The sequence below is a fragment of the Calcarisporiella thermophila genome (genome assembly GCF_041956535.1).
Source record: "Calcarisporiella thermophila strain CBS 279.70 unplaced genomic scaffold VTP21scaffold_4, whole genome shotgun sequence".
Taxonomy (NCBI): Eukaryota; Fungi; Calcarisporiellomycota; class Calcarisporiellomycetes; order Calcarisporiellales; family Calcarisporiellaceae; genus Calcarisporiella; species Calcarisporiella thermophila.
In genome coordinates this window covers 550,545-568,615 of record NW_027192194.1, presented here as the reverse complement: position 1 = coordinate 568,615, position 18,071 = coordinate 550,545, and the positions used below count along the sequence as shown (strand labels likewise).

At 45.4% G+C, this 18,071-nt stretch overlaps 8 protein-coding genes across 8 annotated transcripts; 5 read left to right on the top strand and 3 right to left on the bottom strand.

Annotated features, from left to right (window-relative positions):
* Window positions 1-1,114: 1,114 nt before the first annotated feature.
* VTP21DRAFT_8502 (uncharacterized protein) lies at window positions 1,115-2,204 on the top strand (the record flags this gene model as incomplete). The annotated part of the gene is made up of 3 exons (XM_069399360.1): window positions 1,115-1,399; window positions 1,473-2,062; window positions 2,147-2,204. 3 exons carry the CDS (start codon window positions 1,115-1,117, stop codon window positions 2,202-2,204), a joined length of 933 nt encoding a protein of 310 aa, XP_069254784.1.
* Window positions 2,205-2,419: 215 nt separating this feature from the next.
* Window positions 2,420-3,075, bottom strand: VTP21DRAFT_8501 (uncharacterized protein; the record flags this gene model as incomplete). Its single annotated transcript, XM_069399359.1, has 4 exons — window positions 2,420-2,538; window positions 2,608-2,766; window positions 2,845-2,943; window positions 3,036-3,075. The coding sequence occupies 4 exons, from the start codon at window positions 3,073-3,075 to the stop codon at window positions 2,420-2,422; spliced, it is 417 nt and encodes a 138-aa protein (XP_069254783.1).
* A 198-nt stretch (window positions 3,076-3,273) lies between these two features.
* VTP21DRAFT_8500 (uncharacterized protein) lies at window positions 3,274-6,263 on the top strand (the record flags this gene model as incomplete). Its single annotated transcript, XM_069399358.1, has 8 exons — window positions 3,274-3,514; window positions 3,583-3,694; window positions 3,799-4,071; window positions 4,140-4,525; window positions 4,593-4,652; window positions 4,728-4,982; window positions 5,066-5,465; window positions 5,543-6,263. The coding sequence occupies 8 exons, from the start codon at window positions 3,274-3,276 to the stop codon at window positions 6,261-6,263; spliced, it is 2,448 nt and encodes an 815-aa protein (XP_069254782.1).
* A 510-nt stretch (window positions 6,264-6,773) lies between these two features.
* Window positions 6,774-8,307, top strand: VTP21DRAFT_8499 (uncharacterized protein; the record flags this gene model as incomplete). The annotated part of the gene is made up of 2 exons (XM_069399355.1): window positions 6,774-8,013; window positions 8,108-8,307. The coding sequence occupies 2 exons, from the start codon at window positions 6,774-6,776 to the stop codon at window positions 8,305-8,307; spliced, it is 1,440 nt and encodes a 479-aa protein (XP_069254781.1).
* A 386-nt stretch (window positions 8,308-8,693) lies between these two features.
* Window positions 8,694-10,030, top strand: VTP21DRAFT_8498 (uncharacterized protein; the record flags this gene model as incomplete). Its single annotated transcript, XM_069399354.1, has 5 exons — window positions 8,694-8,876; window positions 8,942-9,521; window positions 9,578-9,602; window positions 9,672-9,747; window positions 9,812-10,030. The coding sequence occupies 5 exons, from the start codon at window positions 8,694-8,696 to the stop codon at window positions 10,028-10,030; spliced, it is 1,083 nt and encodes a 360-aa protein (XP_069254780.1).
* A 279-nt stretch (window positions 10,031-10,309) lies between these two features.
* On the top strand, window positions 10,310-11,903 carry VTP21DRAFT_8497 (uncharacterized protein; the record flags this gene model as incomplete). Its single annotated transcript, XM_069399353.1, has 6 exons — window positions 10,310-10,357; window positions 10,418-10,814; window positions 10,881-11,032; window positions 11,103-11,169; window positions 11,225-11,502; window positions 11,562-11,903. 6 exons carry the CDS (start codon window positions 10,310-10,312, stop codon window positions 11,901-11,903), a joined length of 1,284 nt encoding a protein of 427 aa, XP_069254779.1.
* A 482-nt stretch (window positions 11,904-12,385) lies between these two features.
* On the bottom strand, window positions 12,386-14,881 carry VTP21DRAFT_8496 (uncharacterized protein; the record flags this gene model as incomplete). The annotated part of the gene is made up of 3 exons (XM_069399352.1): window positions 12,386-12,774; window positions 12,849-13,842; window positions 13,916-14,881. The coding sequence occupies 3 exons, from the start codon at window positions 14,879-14,881 to the stop codon at window positions 12,386-12,388; spliced, it is 2,349 nt and encodes a 782-aa protein (XP_069254778.1).
* Window positions 14,882-15,057: 176 nt separating this feature from the next.
* VTP21DRAFT_8495 (uncharacterized protein) lies at window positions 15,058-17,874 on the bottom strand (the record flags this gene model as incomplete). The annotated part of the gene is made up of 10 exons (XM_069399351.1): window positions 15,058-15,378; window positions 15,450-15,648; window positions 15,710-15,845; window positions 15,921-16,099; window positions 16,164-16,342; window positions 16,410-16,583; window positions 16,647-16,690; window positions 16,758-17,238; window positions 17,304-17,714; window positions 17,812-17,874. 10 exons carry the CDS (start codon window positions 17,872-17,874, stop codon window positions 15,058-15,060), a joined length of 2,187 nt encoding a protein of 728 aa, XP_069254777.1.
* Window positions 17,875-18,071: the final 197 nt, after the last annotated feature.

The following is an 18,071-nucleotide window of genomic DNA, read 5'->3' as shown; positions in this document are numbered from 1 at the left end:
CCTCAAGATAAGTACATTGCCTTTGATTTTTCAATAGCATCACACCATCAGCATGAAAGGGGATTGATATTTCCACTGCCCCTATGATTTCCAGAATGTTGAGCAAACTAAGGGCATAATATGCCCTAACCACCTATTTTCGCTTAAGCAAACATGCTTTTTATATCCAATGCAAGAACTCTATTTCAACTCTTGCAACTAGTCAGGAATGATGTCAAAAGAAACTAAACAGTCAGAAATCCATCCACTCTTTAATATTTTTGTGAGCCATGGTCAAATAAAAGAAGTGACGAGGGTTTTTTGAAAGCATAGCATGTATGCAGGCATTTTGTCTCAAACTGGATACACTCCTAGCAGCCTGCAGAAACGCAAGCGGAGTGAAAAGCACGCAATAGGAACTCCGAGGGTAGAGCCCGGGAAATACTTCAGCACAAATAAAAAATTCTGAAAATACTTGATCCCATATTGTCGCTCTGAGTTTCACCACACATTTGGTTATAAAAAAGGAGAGCTCGCTGTTTTGTTTGTCTCTCATCGACTGTACTTTACAGGATCTGTATACAGTTGTTAACCTTCGTCTTTGTTTTCCAACAGAGACACACAGTTTAAGCTGGTCGATGAGAGGTATCGCACTGCCCGTAAAGGGAAGCGGAAAGGGCTCTCTGGTGAAAACCAGTTGCTCTTTCATTGATGAACTTGCCGGTGTTCATTTCCAAGCACCTGGCGAGGGCGGATGCGAAGTCTGACAGCTTCTTATTCAATAAAGAAAAAAAAAAGAGATGATAAGGGTGTCTGGTTTGAGATCCATATTATTCTGTGGATCCCGGTGAAAGCCAACTTCTTTGTTATGGTTAGAGGTGGTTAGGCGGAACTAGATGATGTTGCATTATTGATGTGCTTCTGAGCACTTGTTGTGTTAGTTCCACAACTCTTAACGGATTTTTCCTACTCAGCAATCGCCGGTCTATCTTGAATAAATCTTTAGCCAATCATTTTTCGGTACACAAAATTTTCGGAAGATTGTAAACAAACTCCTCCCCATCCCTGATTTTTCCCCTCTCTCTCTCCACTTCTTTCTCCATCCTTCTCCCCATTCTTCAGTTTGCCTAAAAAAATGTCGGGACAAAAAGACGCCAAGTCATTCGCCATCGACTTTATGATGGGTGGTGTGTCGGCTGCCGTTTCCAAGACTGCCGCTGCTCCTATCGAGCGTGTTAAGCTGCTTATTCAGAACCAGGATGAGATGATTAAGCAGGGCCGCCTTAGCACCCCGTATAAGGGCATTGGCGAATGCTTTTCTCGCACCATCAAGGAGGAGGGAGTGTACTCTCTCTGGCGTGGCAATTTGGCCAACGTCATCCGTTACTTCCCCACACAGGCTTTGAATTTTGCCTTCAAGGTACATAATTCATCATGGGTGTATTATTTGGCGCGAATTAATTTTACATGTTCGTTGCATTCATCTACGATAGGATCACTTCAAGCGCATGTTCGGCTACAAGAAGGACAGGGATGGTTACTGGAAGTGGTTCGCCGGTAATCTTGCCTCCGGTGGTGCTGCCGGTGCTGCCTCGCTCACCTTCGTTTACTCGCTCGACTACGCACGTACTCGTCTCGCGAATGACGCCAAGGCCGCCAAAAAGGGTGGTGAGCGCCAGTTCAATGGTCTCATTGATGTGTACCGCAAGACTTTGAAGACTGACGGTATCCTTGGCTTGTACCGTGGATTCAACATTTCCTGCGTTGGTATCATTGTGTACCGTGGTTTGTACTTCGGTATGTACGACTCGCTCAAGCCTGTCGTTCTCGTCGGTCCCCTCCAGGACAACTTCCTTGCCTCCTTCCTTCTCGGCTGGGGTATCACGATCGGTGCTGGTCTCGCTTCGTACCCTATTGACACCGTCCGTCGTCGTATGATGATGACTTCGGGTGAGGCCGTCAAGTACAAGTCGTCCCTCCAGGCCTTCCAGCAAATTGTCGCTCAGGAGGGAACTAAGTCTTTATTCAAGGGTGCTGGCGCCAACATCTTACGTGCTGTTGCTGGTGCTGGTGTGCTTGCTGGGTAAACATCGCATTTACGGATTGGTGAAGTTATAAATTATAGACGCTTACTCTGCGTGCATTGTTTTTTTTTTTGGCAATATAGGTACGACCAGCTGCAGATGATCTTGTTCGGCAAGAAGTTCTCCGGCGGCTCTGGTTAAATGTCCCGACGCTTCGAAAATCAACACCCTTCGTTACGTATTGCTCCTTAGACGTCCATTATCGTTTAGACCTCATACATGTATTTAAAAAAATATATATCCTCTTTGCTAGAAGTGGATAAAATGAGTAATAAACAAAATTTTTCCTTAACCATGCACATGGTCAAACAGAACAGTTTATTATCTTGTATATTACATAAGAGAAAGGGGGAGAGTTAGTCTTGTTTGCTTTCATTGTCAGTCGACGCGTTGGCTGGATTTTCCTTGGGTTGGTTTGTTTCATCCGATGCTTTTATGTTTGAATACTTGTCCATATAAGCCTCCTCTGACCAAACTAGAAGGGATGTCGGGTTGTGCGTTAGAATATAGCCCCAGCCAACCGCAAAATAGGTCCAACACTTACTTGCTCGCGGCCCTGCCCCATCTCTTACGTTCACATTGCGCGACAAATTGACCTTGATTGTTCGCCCAAACAATTCCGAGAGATGCATATTATCGACAGCAGCTTTTGCATCCTCGGCATGTTCAAATTCAATAAAGCCAAATCCACGATGCTTGTTATCTATGTTGAATAGAAATATATATTTTCCTCAGTCGGATCGGCAACCACAAGTTAAAAAACGGCGATTTGCAATTTTACGTGACGAAGGATCAGGCGGCATATTCACTGTGATGATCTCGCCAAAAGGTAAGAAGGCCGCATGGAGTGTCTGTTCGTTCACCTGCTCATCAAGACCACCTGTAAAAAATGCGAGAAAAGTAACTCAATATTGGCGGCCTGTTCGACGAGATTGCGCAATAATATTCGCCAATTGATGTGGCCAAACTTACCTACAAAAATGGTACTCTTATGATCTCTGAAGGCAGCCATGGGGTGATCCTCTGTGTCTTCGATCCATTCTTTACAACTCTGCTGTTATTCTCTCTACTACCCTGAGTGACTGCTTTTCGGAATTTCAATACTGCTAAATCTCGAATTATCTACGGCGTTCTTTTTTATGCCTTTTGGTTTTTTTTTTTATAATTTTGCTCATTCTTTCATTTCTTTTCTACCCACAGTTCTTGAAACATGCCTTCCTCCATAGATTCTCCACTTGAATTCCAATGGTATCACAGCGTTGAACCGTCTACCGCCGCCAATAGTAGTCCTAATCCTACCAAGGATGCGCGGACTTGGATCCAATTCTCCGACCGGGATAGCAAGGCTCTTGAGCGAGCATTTCAAAGTGGGGAAGCAGCGACGGTTCCAGTTAATGAGGATTTGTTGTTCCAGGTGGATGTCGCTAAACGAATTCTATGGCCGATCTACTGTATATTGCGTGTTCTTATTCCATAGAGTTTCCATTGCCATGTCTAAACCCATTTAATTTAACTCTAGGGACTGGACCCATTTGCGAAGTAAGACGTGCAACTTGGTACTGCTCCATTGGATGGGGGAAAACTGTTCCATGTCGGGAGGATTTAGCTGCGCAAATTGAAGAGGGATATTGGTAAGAGGGAATCTTGAACTACACAAGGAAAAAAAAATAGCCTCGGCCATTATTCGAGGCAAATTGAAACCTGGATCGCTTATCTTGACCATATCTTTTGGTAGTAAACATCTCGAGCAAATCCGCTCTTTAAAGGAAGCCCAGAAGCGTTTGGAGAAGGAGAAAGAGGAGCAGAAGCAGCGTCAGGAAGCTAATGGTGGTGAACGTGACGATACAGGGTCGCCTTCGTCTGAGTCGGAAAAATCAACAAGCAAACAAGCTCCTGAACATAGAGTACCCACTCCAGATATTAAACCTGAAACATTATGGCAGCTAGAAGGTCCTTTTCGCGGATTATCTGTCATCTTCTATGGAGAGGATATCATGTGGCTGCTTCCGTATGTTTCCTTTTAGAGTTACACGTGATAAATCTTTACTAATTGACAAGCTTTCCTTTATTTTAAAGAGAGGGCTTTGCAGGCCAACTGTCCAAATTATTCTATAGTAAATTCGGCACCAATTTAGGAGCAAATCGTTTATACCGAGGCTACAAGCAAGCAGAGACCGAGAAAAAGGCACAAGAGAAAGAGAGGGAGAAGGAGAAGGAGAAAAAGAGAAAGGGTAGAGATGATGACGTCATTGACCCCATTACTGGCAAGAGTAAGTTGTCAGACAAGCGCCCGTGGGTGGACTTAATTCGTGGAGTGGAGGATACCCCCGAGGCCAACGCGAAGCTTTCTAAAGAAAGCGAAGAAGAAGAAAAACGAAGGCAATATCTTGTGAGGCAGATGAGCGGATACGGGAACGAGTGGAGCGAGGAAGAACCTCGAGAGATTGATCATTTGGTATTTGGTAAACGCTCACCTTGTCCCTTTGATAAGTCGTGGTACTCGTTTTCTCAACTTTTGTAATAATGTAGTGGTTCATGGGATGGGACAAAAGTTGACCGAAAGGCTGGAGGCATTCAATTTCGTATACGGTAAATAATAGCATCATTTTTATCCAATCCTTGGCGTTAATTCATTTTTCTTCCTTATTCTTTTCTATACTTCAGCCGTTAATATCTTTCGAAAATTTCTCAAAGCGGTTCCGGTCCCTGCTGGGTCCAATTTGGTTCCTGGGCGTGGACTCCAGGTGCTCCCCATTAACTGGCGTACTCATATTAAATTTGGCTCTGGCGATTCGCACAATGGAAAGGAGAAAGATTTAACGGAGTCCAACTACACCGAAGACACTCCTACGCTCTCAAGCATCACACTCGAGGATGTTCCTGCTGTCCGAAGTATCATGAACGATATCTTACTTGATCGTAAGCATTTTATTTTCTCTCTATTTTTCTACCTCCGTTGATACACAGTATGGTTTATTTACTGTTTCTATTTGCACCTCTAGTTCCGCTTTATATGACACCCCAATATCACGATGAAATGATCCGGTCGCTCAAACGTGAGTGTAACCGGGTTTACCGCATTTTTCTACAGCATCACCCGTACTTTATCAAGAAACGTGGCCGAGTGAGTATAGTTGCGCATTCTCTCGGCTCGGCCCTTGTCTTTGATGCACTCTGCCAGGATGACCCAAATCAGACCCCCTTTGAATTTGACGTCTATAACTTTTTCAGCTTCGGATCACCCATTGGGTTCTACCTGCTGCTTCGGAATCAGGCATTGGTGGGGCGCTCTGAATTCTCGCCGTCATCAAAGAGGAAAGAGGATGGGCGTACCATTGTTTCGCCGGCGTTGATCAATAATCTCTATAATGTATTCCATCGGTCCGATCCAATTGCATATCGGTAAGTCGTCGAAGAATGCTTCCGCCGTATTTGGTTCCTCCAAGGGAACCTAACAATGAGCCTCATTATTAATTTAGTATTGAGCCACATGTTTGCTGCTCCTACGCTACCTCACTTAAGCCGGCTACCCTTCCAACCCAGAACCGCCCAGGCCTATTTTCCGGCTTGCAGCAGAGCATCGACAATTTCCAGACCAACATTTCCTTTTCTACCTCTTCGCTGTTCGAGTCCGTGAAAACCTCTTTCCGCTCACCATTCTCCTTTGGGTCCTCTACTGCAGTTGCCCCTGAGCCTTCCCCCGGCTCCACTAAGACGAACGAAACGCACTCGCTCGACACGCTTAGCACCCAGTCGCAGGCCGAACAAAAAGAGGCTCGGGCCAAGGCGCTTCTCTACTCAGTTAATACCAACGGGAGAATCGACTACATTCTTCAAGATACCTACTCCTTTTTTGCCAACCCATATCTGGGCCTTCTGCATGCGCACACGGGCTATTGGGATCATCCGGAACTGGCAGCGTTTGTCATGGAAGAGTGCTATAAGGAACCAAGGCCTGAACCTCATCAGTATCGTTTCCCAAAGTCGGCAAGCATGGATAACCCCGCAAAGGAAGTCGATATTGGCGTATTGACGTCATTGCCCAGATCCAAATCGACCCAAATAGAGAGTTTGAAGGGCAAAAGTGTCGCCCTGAAAGTTGAGAAAAAGTCGCAGCCGCCATCGAGCTGGGAGCAAAAGGAGGGAGGGGTGGTGGTGGAAGAGGCGAGACAGGCTGCAGAAATGTTACGAAAAATCTGAGATTTCCTAGATCTTAATAGAGCTGTTCTCTTAGTTGTACCTTCTCCGAGAATTCCTGCTATATGCTAAAGGGAAATTAAATTCATGGTTCATTTATGCGGTTTTTGCACCTTTTTTTTTTGTTTGATTTCTACATGTTGTATACTGAGTGCTCTTAGTCATTTCTCATTTTCTCATATATTCAAAAGTCAAATAAAGCAATTGAAAGTAACACGACATGGTCAGGATTAAAATACAGGGCGACTGCTGCAGATTCGAAAAATTCAGTCACGATTATTTCTTTTTACCGGCAACTATTGAATTATCAAAAAAATGGCATGATCATCAGATAGCTATGCCACAATTTTCTACGCCGATCTATTTTTTTTTAAAATTGACAGTTCCGTATTTTTTTTTCACCCTCGCTTCTCACACTTCATATACTCATGCATTTTTCAATTGATCAAATTCAATCTAGATTGCATCCATTTTCTAGCATTTTGACTATTTCTTTTTAGACTATCGCATATAATGAGCGGTTTTATCCAAAGCGTAATTTCAACACTAGGCTCACTTACCCCTACAAGTTCTCGACCATCCACTCCCGCCCCAGATGAGGAGCGGCAGCATTCCACACCCACATCTGACGAGATCAGCTACATAAACCTGCCACCTTTGCCTGAGGATCTCGTGGAAGACCCATGTCGTACCTGTCCTGAACTACAGCATTGCTTAATTCACTCGCGCTATCCTGGTTTTCTCCGCATTGACCATTCTTCTCGTCTCTCCGGCACAGTCAAACCCTATGTGCGCCAGGTCATGATTACGACTGGACAGACGGATTGGGCGGAGCGCATAGAGCAGGATAAAGGCACTTTGGCCGCGGAACTGTCTCGGGTGGATAAAGAATACAAAGCGAGGAGGACGTCGGACAAATTTAGCTTAGGAAGCGAAATCGATTTTGAAGAGGACAACCAAGAAAAGAAGGCTCAGGACGCCTACATCATGTTCACAAATATTAGCCGGCTAACCCTCTTCTCTGATCTCCCCGACTCCCACGATGTGATATTGATGCCTGACAATATTCTTATATCGAATGTTACCCCGCAGAATGCGGAGCTTTTCTATAACACTTTTCTGACGCGACCTCTGCCGACAGTAGAGAGCATGAAAAGAAGTAAGAGACGTAGTGGTGGCGAACACTCAGTAAATGTGTCCCTGGAGAAGCAGAAAAGCGAGCGGCATCCCAATGGCAATTCTAACGGTCAACCTAATGGACACTCTTATGGTCAATCGAGAAGCCGCTCTAATAGCTACTCTAGTGGGCACTCTAATGGCCATTCCAATGGCTATTCCAACGGCCATGCGAATGGCCACACGAACGGGCATTCACGTAGGCATGGACGAGAAACTCGCGAGCGCACAAACTCTCATTCAAGCGACTTCACCAATGGTGTCTCTAACGGGCGCACAAGGGGTAATAAGAAGGCTAACAAGAGCGAGCATGCAGAGGTGATCCCAGACACTCCATTCGTCGTGCGAAAACTGCCGTATGACTCCATCATCCTCATCTGCTCTCATCGTAAGAGAGACAAGCGTTGCGCAATCACTGCACCCTTTCTTCGGGATGAGTTCGAGAAGACTCTCAGTTCCCACGGAATCTTTTGCGTTGGTTTTGATAATAGCCGATACTTGAAGGATGCAGGGCTGTTGTGCGACATGGCTGAGGAACAACGTGGCGTTGTTGTATACATGGTGAGCCATATAGGAGGTACCTTGAAATACGAGTTTTTTATTACATGAGGACGTATTTTGCTAACGAGGACTCCATAATGGATATACTTCTATCTATGCGATGCTATTAGGGCACAAATTCGCAGGGAATGTGATTGTTTATACCCAAAAGGGCCAACGCGGGATCTGGTACGGTCGTGTTACGCCCTGCCATGCAGAACCTATTGTATATCAGACCATTCTTCATGGAAAAGTCATTCGCGATTTATATCGCGGCCACATGGAGTATAGTGTATGGCATTCGCCCGAGGATTCATCCCTATCGTGGTGAACATTTAGGTTTACTTTAATATATAGTAAGGCTAACCTAGGAGGATGTATTCCAAAACCGATTCAGACCTATTCCGTAATTTCTCTCTTCTTTCAACTGGCCACTATTGCATCCTATGGCTGTGGACTTTTTGCTTTCACATTCTTGTACTATTTTACCCTTCCTGGTCTTTTTTTTTTTTTTTTGATTCAAATCCTTCCTGGCTTTTGCTGTATATATAAATTTCAATTTGCACTCTCATCCAGTTCTACCTTTGTGGCAAGTGTTGATCGCGGGGTTTCAAATAAAAGCAAGGGGTTATATCATTCCCCCACGAGAGTTTTTTTATTTCTTTCGCGATTCATTTCGCTTCTCGGTCTCATTGTACTCTATATTTCCTCATCGCAATGGAACCCATAGCTACAACCCAGCCCAATACTCAAGTCTCAACAACAGCTAAGAGCTCCCATCTCAAGGAGCTGAAGGTGAGCGCCCTTCTCGATTGGCGTGAGAGCAAGGGCCAAAAGCCAACCCTTGTGGCGGTGTCAGAAAACACTACTATGGAGAAAATGCTCGAGATACTACGAGAGGTAAAGACTCGGCAAGCTCATCCGTTTGATATAGTGTTTGGCTTACATTTCTGCCGTTTCATTAGCAAAATCTCCAGGCTATCCCCATCCATGTACACTCTGCCCCCACCGCTTTCTTAGGGATCATTAGCGTCCTGGATTTGGTGACCATTTCGGTCTTCCAGCCGCTCTTCGACGAGCTTCATGACGAGCTTCAGCGGCACCACGCCTCCGGCCCCGACAAGAAAATACACCAGATACTCCGCGAAGGTTCGGCGTTTTTCGAGCGACCAGTTGGCTCTCTCACGGGCTTCACCAGCGAGAGTGCGGGGTTCTTGCCGCGGAGAGCAGAGGAAGACCTAAAGGGCATTCTCCAATACTTCGCCGAGGGAAATCATCAAATATTAGTGTTGGGGGGAAATGGCCCACAAATGCTCACACAGATAGATGTGCTACAGTGGGCCCTGGAGAACAGGGAGCTTTTTCCGTCCGGGGTGTTCGACACATCCATCGACATACTTGTGTCGATGGGGCGTTGCTCCCCCGAACACTACGAGGCAGATTATCCGACCGCCATGGTGACCATCCACGAGAGCACGTCAGCATTCCAAGCGTTCAAGGCGATGTTCACCCATAAATGCAGCGCAATTGCTATCGTAAATGATGGTAGGTTGGGCTTCTTGGCTATGGTGTCCACTGGAATCTGATTTTATTGATCGTAGATGGAAAGTTCGCTGGGAACGTGAGGTGAACTCGATCTCTGCTGTTGCCTGAATTGAAGTGTGCTGAAAACTAACTCCTTTTGCATTCATGCAGTGGTGCCGACTTGAGAGGTTTCAACAAAGAGAATGCAATCCATTTCTTGTCTCCAGTTGAGTCAACGTCCACACTTGTGTCTTGACACTCTATGGGGCTAACTGAATTGGGATTATTTCTCTGTCTATTTGTTTTTGTAGGTCAAGGAGTTTATACAAAAGGTGCACGGAGTTGACTGCCTGGATAAGTCGCTGTGCATTCAGGATGCCAACATGACATTGCTCGACTTGTCTCGAAGAATTCTCGATAAGAAGGTCCATCGCGCATTTCTGCTGGATTCCTTGGGACGCCCCAGCATGATGATCACGCTGACCGACATCATAGCCACCCTTTTCAATCCTATATCGCACGAGGAATGATATACGGTTTGTTGTTAGGGGGAGTGGGGACCTGTAGTTCAAAGTAGAGTCTCTTTTAATTTATCGAAATTGAACAACGGCTGAGTGATCGGGTTGATCAGTGTGAAGTTAATTAAATCTCCTATTTTGAAATGGCTTTTTTCAATTTGTGCTCCAGCCCAACCTCAACCTGCTCCCCTTCAGTGAAATTTTGCTCCAGGGTTTTATGCTATTTTATCGATCTTCGAAATACATCTGTTTTCTTTTCGTTTCTGCCTTTGTCGCTTCTTAATTACCGCTATGGACGATATGAATCATAAAATGGAGATGGCCGGAGAGAATGGCTCGGTAGAATATACAGAAACTATCCACGAGGCATCCTTCTGCTCTTTAATACGTTTCTCTTAGGATTGGATCTTGATCTCGCATATATCCCTTCAAATTATTGCATGGGGATTCATTTTTCCTATCGGCATGGTCTTTGGGCTGACCCGCTCTCGATGGCATGTCCCACTACAACTGGTGGGGATTTCTCTCACATTATTAGGCATCTTTGTAGGGCATTCGCACGGACATCAATTTCCACATGTCGCCCATGCCTCTTTTGCTAGTTGGATCCTATTCCTTGTCATTGGACAAGGAATTATGGGCACATATTTGAAGTTACATTGGAATCGTGGACTCAACGCAAAATTGCGCCCTATGGTGGTGTTTCTACACGGTGTCCTCGGAAGAGCATTCCCGGTCATTGGATACGCTCAGATGGTGTTGGGTGTGATTGCTGCTACTGGATTCTGCTTTGCAGGTATAATTTCACCTAATATATCCCATCGGCTAGTCGCTAAATGCTAGGCTATTTGAATATCATCAGATCACTTTGGTCAATGCCTTGCTCATTTTATAATGGGAAGCAGTTTTATCGCATATGGAATTGTGATGATTTTAATTCTGCGCGTTGGTGGGCCATGGCTGCGAAGAAGGAACAAGTCTCCCGAGTGGTATGACAGCTGGGTCATTATGCTTGTAAGGAGATGTTAGCAACCCAGTTTTCGATAGAATTTCTAATTCAATGTGGCCTCTTTTTCCATTCTAGTGGGGGATTGTTAACGCATTTACAGAACATCGATGGGGCCAGCCCTGGAACCATGGGGATATGCAGCGTATGATAATGCCTATCCATAAGTTAGACGATGAGCTTATGTTTGTACTGTTTAGACACCTCGCTCGGCATCCTGTGGTGGACGGGAGGTATGGTAGGCATATTCCTTTCGCGGAACGGAAAGAGAAGTGTTGTGCCGGCCTTGGTGATCCTTTTTACAGGCTATAGCATGGTGGGCCACGCACAACACAGCCAGTATTCCCTGAAAATCCACAGCCTGTTCGGGTACGTGCTCATGTCGGGCGCCATTTCACGTATCATCGAGGTTTGCTTTGTGGTAAACGAGAACAGCGAGATGGACAAAATACACCCGTTCCAGCATTTGCCATGTTTTGTATGTATATTAAGAATTCTCACTGATTTCGCCTCGACCTAATGTTTGTACGTATCTAGCTGCTGATCCTCTCGGGCTATTTGTTCATGGGTGCTACGGAGGAGCAGGTCCAAACATTTGAGCGGATCATGATCGATGTATCATCGTATGGCAATGTGCTTATCTCGTTCGCATTTATCACTTTTCTCTACACCCATGGCCTTATTACACTTTGGCAACGAAGTGGACAGAACGCGCAGAGGTCAGCCATGAACGGCCATCGACTATCGATCGATCGCAACGGTCATATGATCCTCGCTGATCATGACTCGTTGGAATTTTCCGAAGAGCAAAAGGACTTTGAGGAAGAGTTGGAGATGGGATGCCTCAACGACGACTATGAAAATGAAGGCAGGAGTTGATCAAATCTTAGTCGGAGATTTACCACGATTTTTTCATTGCTTTTACTTGAGGTTGACTCTGTCTCTATATATAGTTGAAAACTTTAACTGTATTTATACATATTTGTAATTTTTGTCAAAACTGCATCTTAAATATGAAACCGGGTCATTACCCATAAAGTGCGTGTGCGATCAACTTGTACCTTGCCACGGGGACATTATAGGTCGTGAAATCGCGACCTTAATTTCAACATTGATATCCCATCTTCACCCTGCTCGGCATCCTATTGCACTAGATAAGAGTAGACACTTCGGTTTTGTCATTATGGATAATTCAGACATAAAAGACTATATTTCATCTTCAATCCAGCTTAAAAAGGGGAGGGAGGGGAGGGGGAAGGAGGAGGAAATAAATATAAAACTATACAGGTGGTTATAGTACAGTTGAACGAGTTTACCTGGCCTAAGCAACAAAGAGACATAAGGATTTACAATGGGTTAAATTAAAAATAGCCTGTGAGTTCCTCTCCATCCACAGGCATCCGGGACTCGGACGTTAAACAGGCATTATCGGAAATCGGCTGTGGGGCGGCCGACATCTGCAGCCAGAGAGAATGCAATAAATTCAATTGATTGATAGTATTCTCGGAGGGTAGATCCAAGGCGGGTGGTGCATCCATCATAGGCGTGATAGAGTGAGATGGCTCAATAGACGTTTGGGCCGGGAGAGAGAATCTCTGAGGTTGCTGTGACGATTGAAATAGCAAAGCGTCCAACATATTACTCACAGACGCTGGCTCTGACGAAACGAGAGGGGTGAAGGGCTGCGGAATAGTTGGCGCTTGTGCAGAAAGGGCAGACAGCGCATGGGGTACGCCGGCCGTTTCGGATGCTATCAGCAAGGAATATGAGAGTAATTAAATACACAATCGAGAGTGGGACTACTCAACACAAAAGAGCCCTTACCTGGTGGTTGTCCTGACGATAGAGCGGCCGTGCAAATCGAGTCCATGGCTGTCGGATTTTGTAACTGTTTAAAGGCTTCTTTGTTCCCAGAGTTGTCCCTGTTCGTATCCGCTCCAAGGAACTCATCTGTCTGGAGAAATCGCTGAATAGACAGGCGACTCTTCCGTGCGGCGGGGCTCCAGTACTCGGCCGAACGAATCACCTCAAGCATCTTCTCCCAGGTGGCGCGCAGCTCTGTGAATGAAATCCCAAGCACCTGGCGATACTTGTGTTTGAACGCGGTCGCAGTATAGAGATCGTAGAACCGCGGTTCGAATATCCCATAGCCCATTTCGCTCTTTTGATATGCCAGCTCCAAAATCGCGTTCGCTGCATTGTAACAGGTTTGGAGTGAGGAGGCGATGTTGGCCGAGTTTGGCTTAGATGAGTCCCAAGGCTGGGTAGGAATGAACGGCCGATGAAGCAGAATTAGACAGGTGTTGTAGGTGATATGGATATCATACATAATTGGATCCAGCGGCGACTTTGAAGCAGACTTTTTGAAAATCTCGGCAGGCAGCTGAAGCCTTGGCGGAAGTTGGCCCAGCCACGAGGTCAATGAGTTTTGCAATGAAGATACGACGGCGTAGGGATTATGGTTGAGTACGATGCTGCGAAGGGAAGTGGGAGAATACAGGGCCCGTAGGATCCGGCCAAGGATCTCGTATATGAGGACGTTTTGGCTGAAATTGGAAATGATCGATAGCTTGCTCGGCGGTGGAATGGAGAACATCCGGGAGAACTCCGATGACCAAGGTTTCTCCTCGTCATCCTCATTAAAATGAGGAACATCACATTCCTGCTCGTCCAGGGAAACGGAGCGACCATAAGCCGCGGCGATTCGGCGATCCAGTAAAAAGGCGCACCAGAAAACACGCTTTCTGATTCGCATCTCCTCTCCGCTCAAGTCGGGCAACTGGCGATTCAACCCAATATCAACCGCCATCCGAAATGCCTATTAAGAACAGCTGGATTTAGTGCCCACAACATAGGCTCACAGAAAAAATAATCCAATAGAAACCACTCACAATTCCAGAATAGGTCCAGTTTTTCGGGTCAGGATAGAAGAAGCAATAGAGCAGTAGCGCTTGAATGGTCACGAGCCTCGAGATGTCATTTTCTAGACTCAAGAGATACTTGGCCCGTTTGAAGAAGACGGTTCCGGTAATCAAGGGCTCTTCCGCGTCGACGAAGGCCTCTAGTCGGGGATCCTCCGAGGCCCTTGCCGCAATCGCGTAGATTACATTCAACAACAGAAGGCCGGCATTCGACATGTCCTTGTAGGGATTCTCCATGAATTTGGGTCGGTCTAGCACGGGAAACACCGGATGGAAATGGTGAAAGAAAACGTCGATGAGGTGATCAGAAAGGCTTCGGTCTATGATCTCGTGTGGGTTTATCTGATGCTGATATATTCTCTCTAGTTTTTTGCAGGGGGGATCAAAATCGTCCACCTGCGGCAAGTTTTCGGGTAGTTGGTAAAAGCCACTTGCGCTACCATGAAAGCTCTCTATGCCGGACAGCTTTATCATTCGGCCTTCTTTATCCTGCGCAACTAGGCTGGAGTCCGCTTCTTGGTGATCGCCAGCCATGGAGGAAGAGGAGTTCATGAGATTCTGCTCTGGAGAGGAGGAGGAGCGATTTGAAGAACGATCATCTTGAGAGGTCCGGATCGGGATGATATCACCGGAAGCTGTTTCGAGTGGAGCGGATAACTCCGAGATCAGGGAGCGTACTTTGGGATTGTTCTTATCCAAAAGGTCACCGAGGACTGTAATGACCCGCGTGAGACGTGACTCCGCTGCTTGGATGTAGCCCTTGGGTGGGCCACGTTTGCGTGCTACGTTGTCATGGCTGCATTCTAAATTCGCCAAAATGCATTTGTCACACGCAGTCGGGCCCCCATTACACCTAATCTTTCTCTTCCGACACTGATCGCAAGCACGCTTGGCCCTATGCCGCGAAGGTTGGCCCTCCTGCTCCAGTTTATTCATGATTGCTTTGATTGTTACCCTTGATGTTTACAATTATCGAATGATGCGCACTAGAGTAGATCTTGCCCCCCCAAAAAATAACAAAACAATCTCGGGGTTTTCAATGTGGCAAATCTGCTATGCACAGAAAATTTGATGACAAAACCGCAGCATGAATATTTTAATTTACAGAACCCTTAAGAGCAAAAATATCTCCCCCCATTGCATTTCATAATCTGAATACTGTGGTCCACAAACAACAGCTCATCCACTCCGGGGATATACATTTGCGTTCTATCCGCTTCTAGATTGGCTTGTTCCTCGGGTATAGCGTCCGGTGGCATCCTAAATCCCAATGTACGGTCATCCGAAGTAGCTCCACATGACCACTCATTTCGCTGTGAGACTGAAAAAAGGCGCCCGAGGTAGTGGAGAGAGGAGGGAAGAAGTATGCCACGGATATCGAGCCGGTATATGATTTCGTTGCCGGTAGTTTTCAAACTGTTATTCTTTACGATCTGAATGACAGAAATGCATTGAACGGTTAAGGGATACTGAAGGCTAAAGAATCCATAAAACAATTCGCTACCGTGGCACGTTTAAGAGACGCATTCAGGAAGGCGCAAGGCGAGATAAGTTTTGGGCAGCCGCGAGCGCGGTTTTCCGACCGCAGCTCGTGCCAATTAAAGAGAAAGTTGAAAAGACTATGCACAGCGAGATGGCCCCGAAAATGGAGCAAGGATTGCTCAGTGTTGTCAATATGCTTGTTGCTGGACTGTCCGAATAAACTAGAAAAAAGGAACGCGTGAGATTCCAATTGATATATGCAAGCGTATAGTTAATACGGACGTTGAGTTCCGTTGAAGTGATTCTAGTTCCTCTAAGTCCTCCCGAATCTTCTCGGCTTCTCCCTCATCCAGTGAGGCTTCTTCATCCAGAATATGCTCATGTTTTTGTTTGTGAAATGGTAAACTAAACTCGATGCCTAGTAAGTTATTTTTTTCACCTTAGCTGGCATTCTCCGGGAATTAAGTAGACACTTCAATGCGTTAATTCATACCTTCGCGTTCAAGCGCATGCCGCAGTCCTACTGTGGAGCGGTTGAGGATTGCCATCGGCTCTCGGGACAGCTGCATTTCAGGAGAGAGGAAGAGCACACTAAACTCCTGATTGATGTAGTAGAAATACGGGCATTTTTGGTTACGCAATGACCAGTAGAGAGATTGAAAAGATTGCTGCCTAAGGATCAGAGTAAACGAAAGGGATTACCAATATGTAGAATATGACAAAGGGTGGTGTTTACCATTCCTCCTCTAGCTTAAAATAATGCTCCATCTCTTCCTTTTCCTCCGGTTTTAAATTGTGCTTTCTTGCGAATAGCCGTGTCATCAATGTAATGTGCATAGGCGAGGGATCTGATGCGGGGTATTCGTAGTGATAAAGGCATTTTTCAAACTCTTGTTGGTGTATTAGCGTTGGATTCTGAAAGTGAAAACAGAGTTAGACTCGATAAATAAAAAATGAGGCCAGAGAACAAAGGGATAGATGCCGTTGGAAGTTTGGATATTGGTTTTAAGGGTTCACCCTTAATAAATTTTTCTAATCCATCCGTCTCGCGTATACCCCGAAGCCGCCCGTCTTCACACCAAGCAAATGAACTGAAAGATCTGAACATGTAGAAGGTTTTAAGTGTCCAATCGAAAGGAAGCTTCTCTGATCCCTGCTATGGTTGATGAGTGTAAGTCTTCAAATCAAATCCCTCATGGAAATAAATAAACCAACATACATCCTTTGGTAAGCCCCCTTCCTCTCTTTTGTTGCTTTCAATATCTAAGAAAAATTATATATTAAAAGACTCCCGCCATTTACCCTAAGCTTATTCTAAGAGCACTATTACCTGTAGTTAAAAACTTGTCAATATCCAGTCCTGATAGAGTATGATTTTTCTCTGGATCTTGCAACATCCGCAATAGTCTTGGCCTTTCATCCAGGTCTGGCTTGGGTTTTTCCTCCCCCATCTCGTCCTCGTCCTCGTCCCCCTCCTCTTCTTCTTCCTCCGCTTCCTCCGATTCTGGACCTGCTTTTGCCAGTTTACCCAATCCATTATCCGTGTCTGCAGTACTACTGGTCTCTTGATTAAGCTGTGAGAATTTCTCTTCAAGTCCGCGGAGCCGCTTCGGAACAAAACTTGCATCATCATAATCGTAGTCGTCGATATCGCCTTCTTCACCAGATAGCGAGCCATCCGACTCTGATCCCTTGTCAAGCAGCGATTCTTTGATATCTGGGTGAGCATTAATATCTAGTAGGAGAGGAACCCCCACGTCTCGCTGATCATCGATAGAATTTACGCTATACGTCAAGGAGCGCTTTAAATGCTATATATATATAACTCCAACATTAAACTAAGATATAAAAAACATACACACATTATACTACTTACGCTTAGTGCATCATACATCGATGACTCTTTCTCGCTGACTTCTCCCACCAATTGGCTGGATGGTGAACTACCGTCATGTTTTAGTGGAATATCGGCTAGTAATTCAAATGGATTTTTGGGTGGCAACGAGCCCTCTCCTTTCACTGCATCACCGCTTTGACCAACCAGTTTCTCACAGGTAAATGGATTATGTGACTCTCCTCTCCATGAAGGCATGCTCATCGTACGGCGAGGAAAAGAATTGAATGAAGGGAAAGTCCGTCTATTTTTGCTAATAATACTACACGTACTGCTAGACTTAGAGGATAATGTTTCTTTCGTGGTTTGAGGTACAGATTTGGATGAAGTGGAAGCATTAGAGGAGGAGAGATTACGCAATTTATCTGCAAGAGCGCGTCGCTTCTGTTGACGCTATTTGAATGAAGATAGACAAAATATTCGTTTCTATTCAACTCCCAACATTCTCTTGAAAGGGCGAAAAATCTAGATCCACATCACTCCAGCTTACCCTTAATTCGGCAAGGCCAGGTAAATCCTTTTTTCGTTTTAAAGTAGCCTCATTTGTACTCATGTCAAAGGGGGGTATGTTAATTATTTCTGGTGTAATGGAGAAAACACGAGTTAAAACGCGCGACTGCCTTTTTTTCTCACCACTTACGAACGTCTCTTAAATTGCATATACAAGTAGGGAAAAATGTGACAGCGTGTTTTAACAATTTTCCTTTGAATGCTCATATCTCCTGAATGGATGGAATATTATAACAGCAG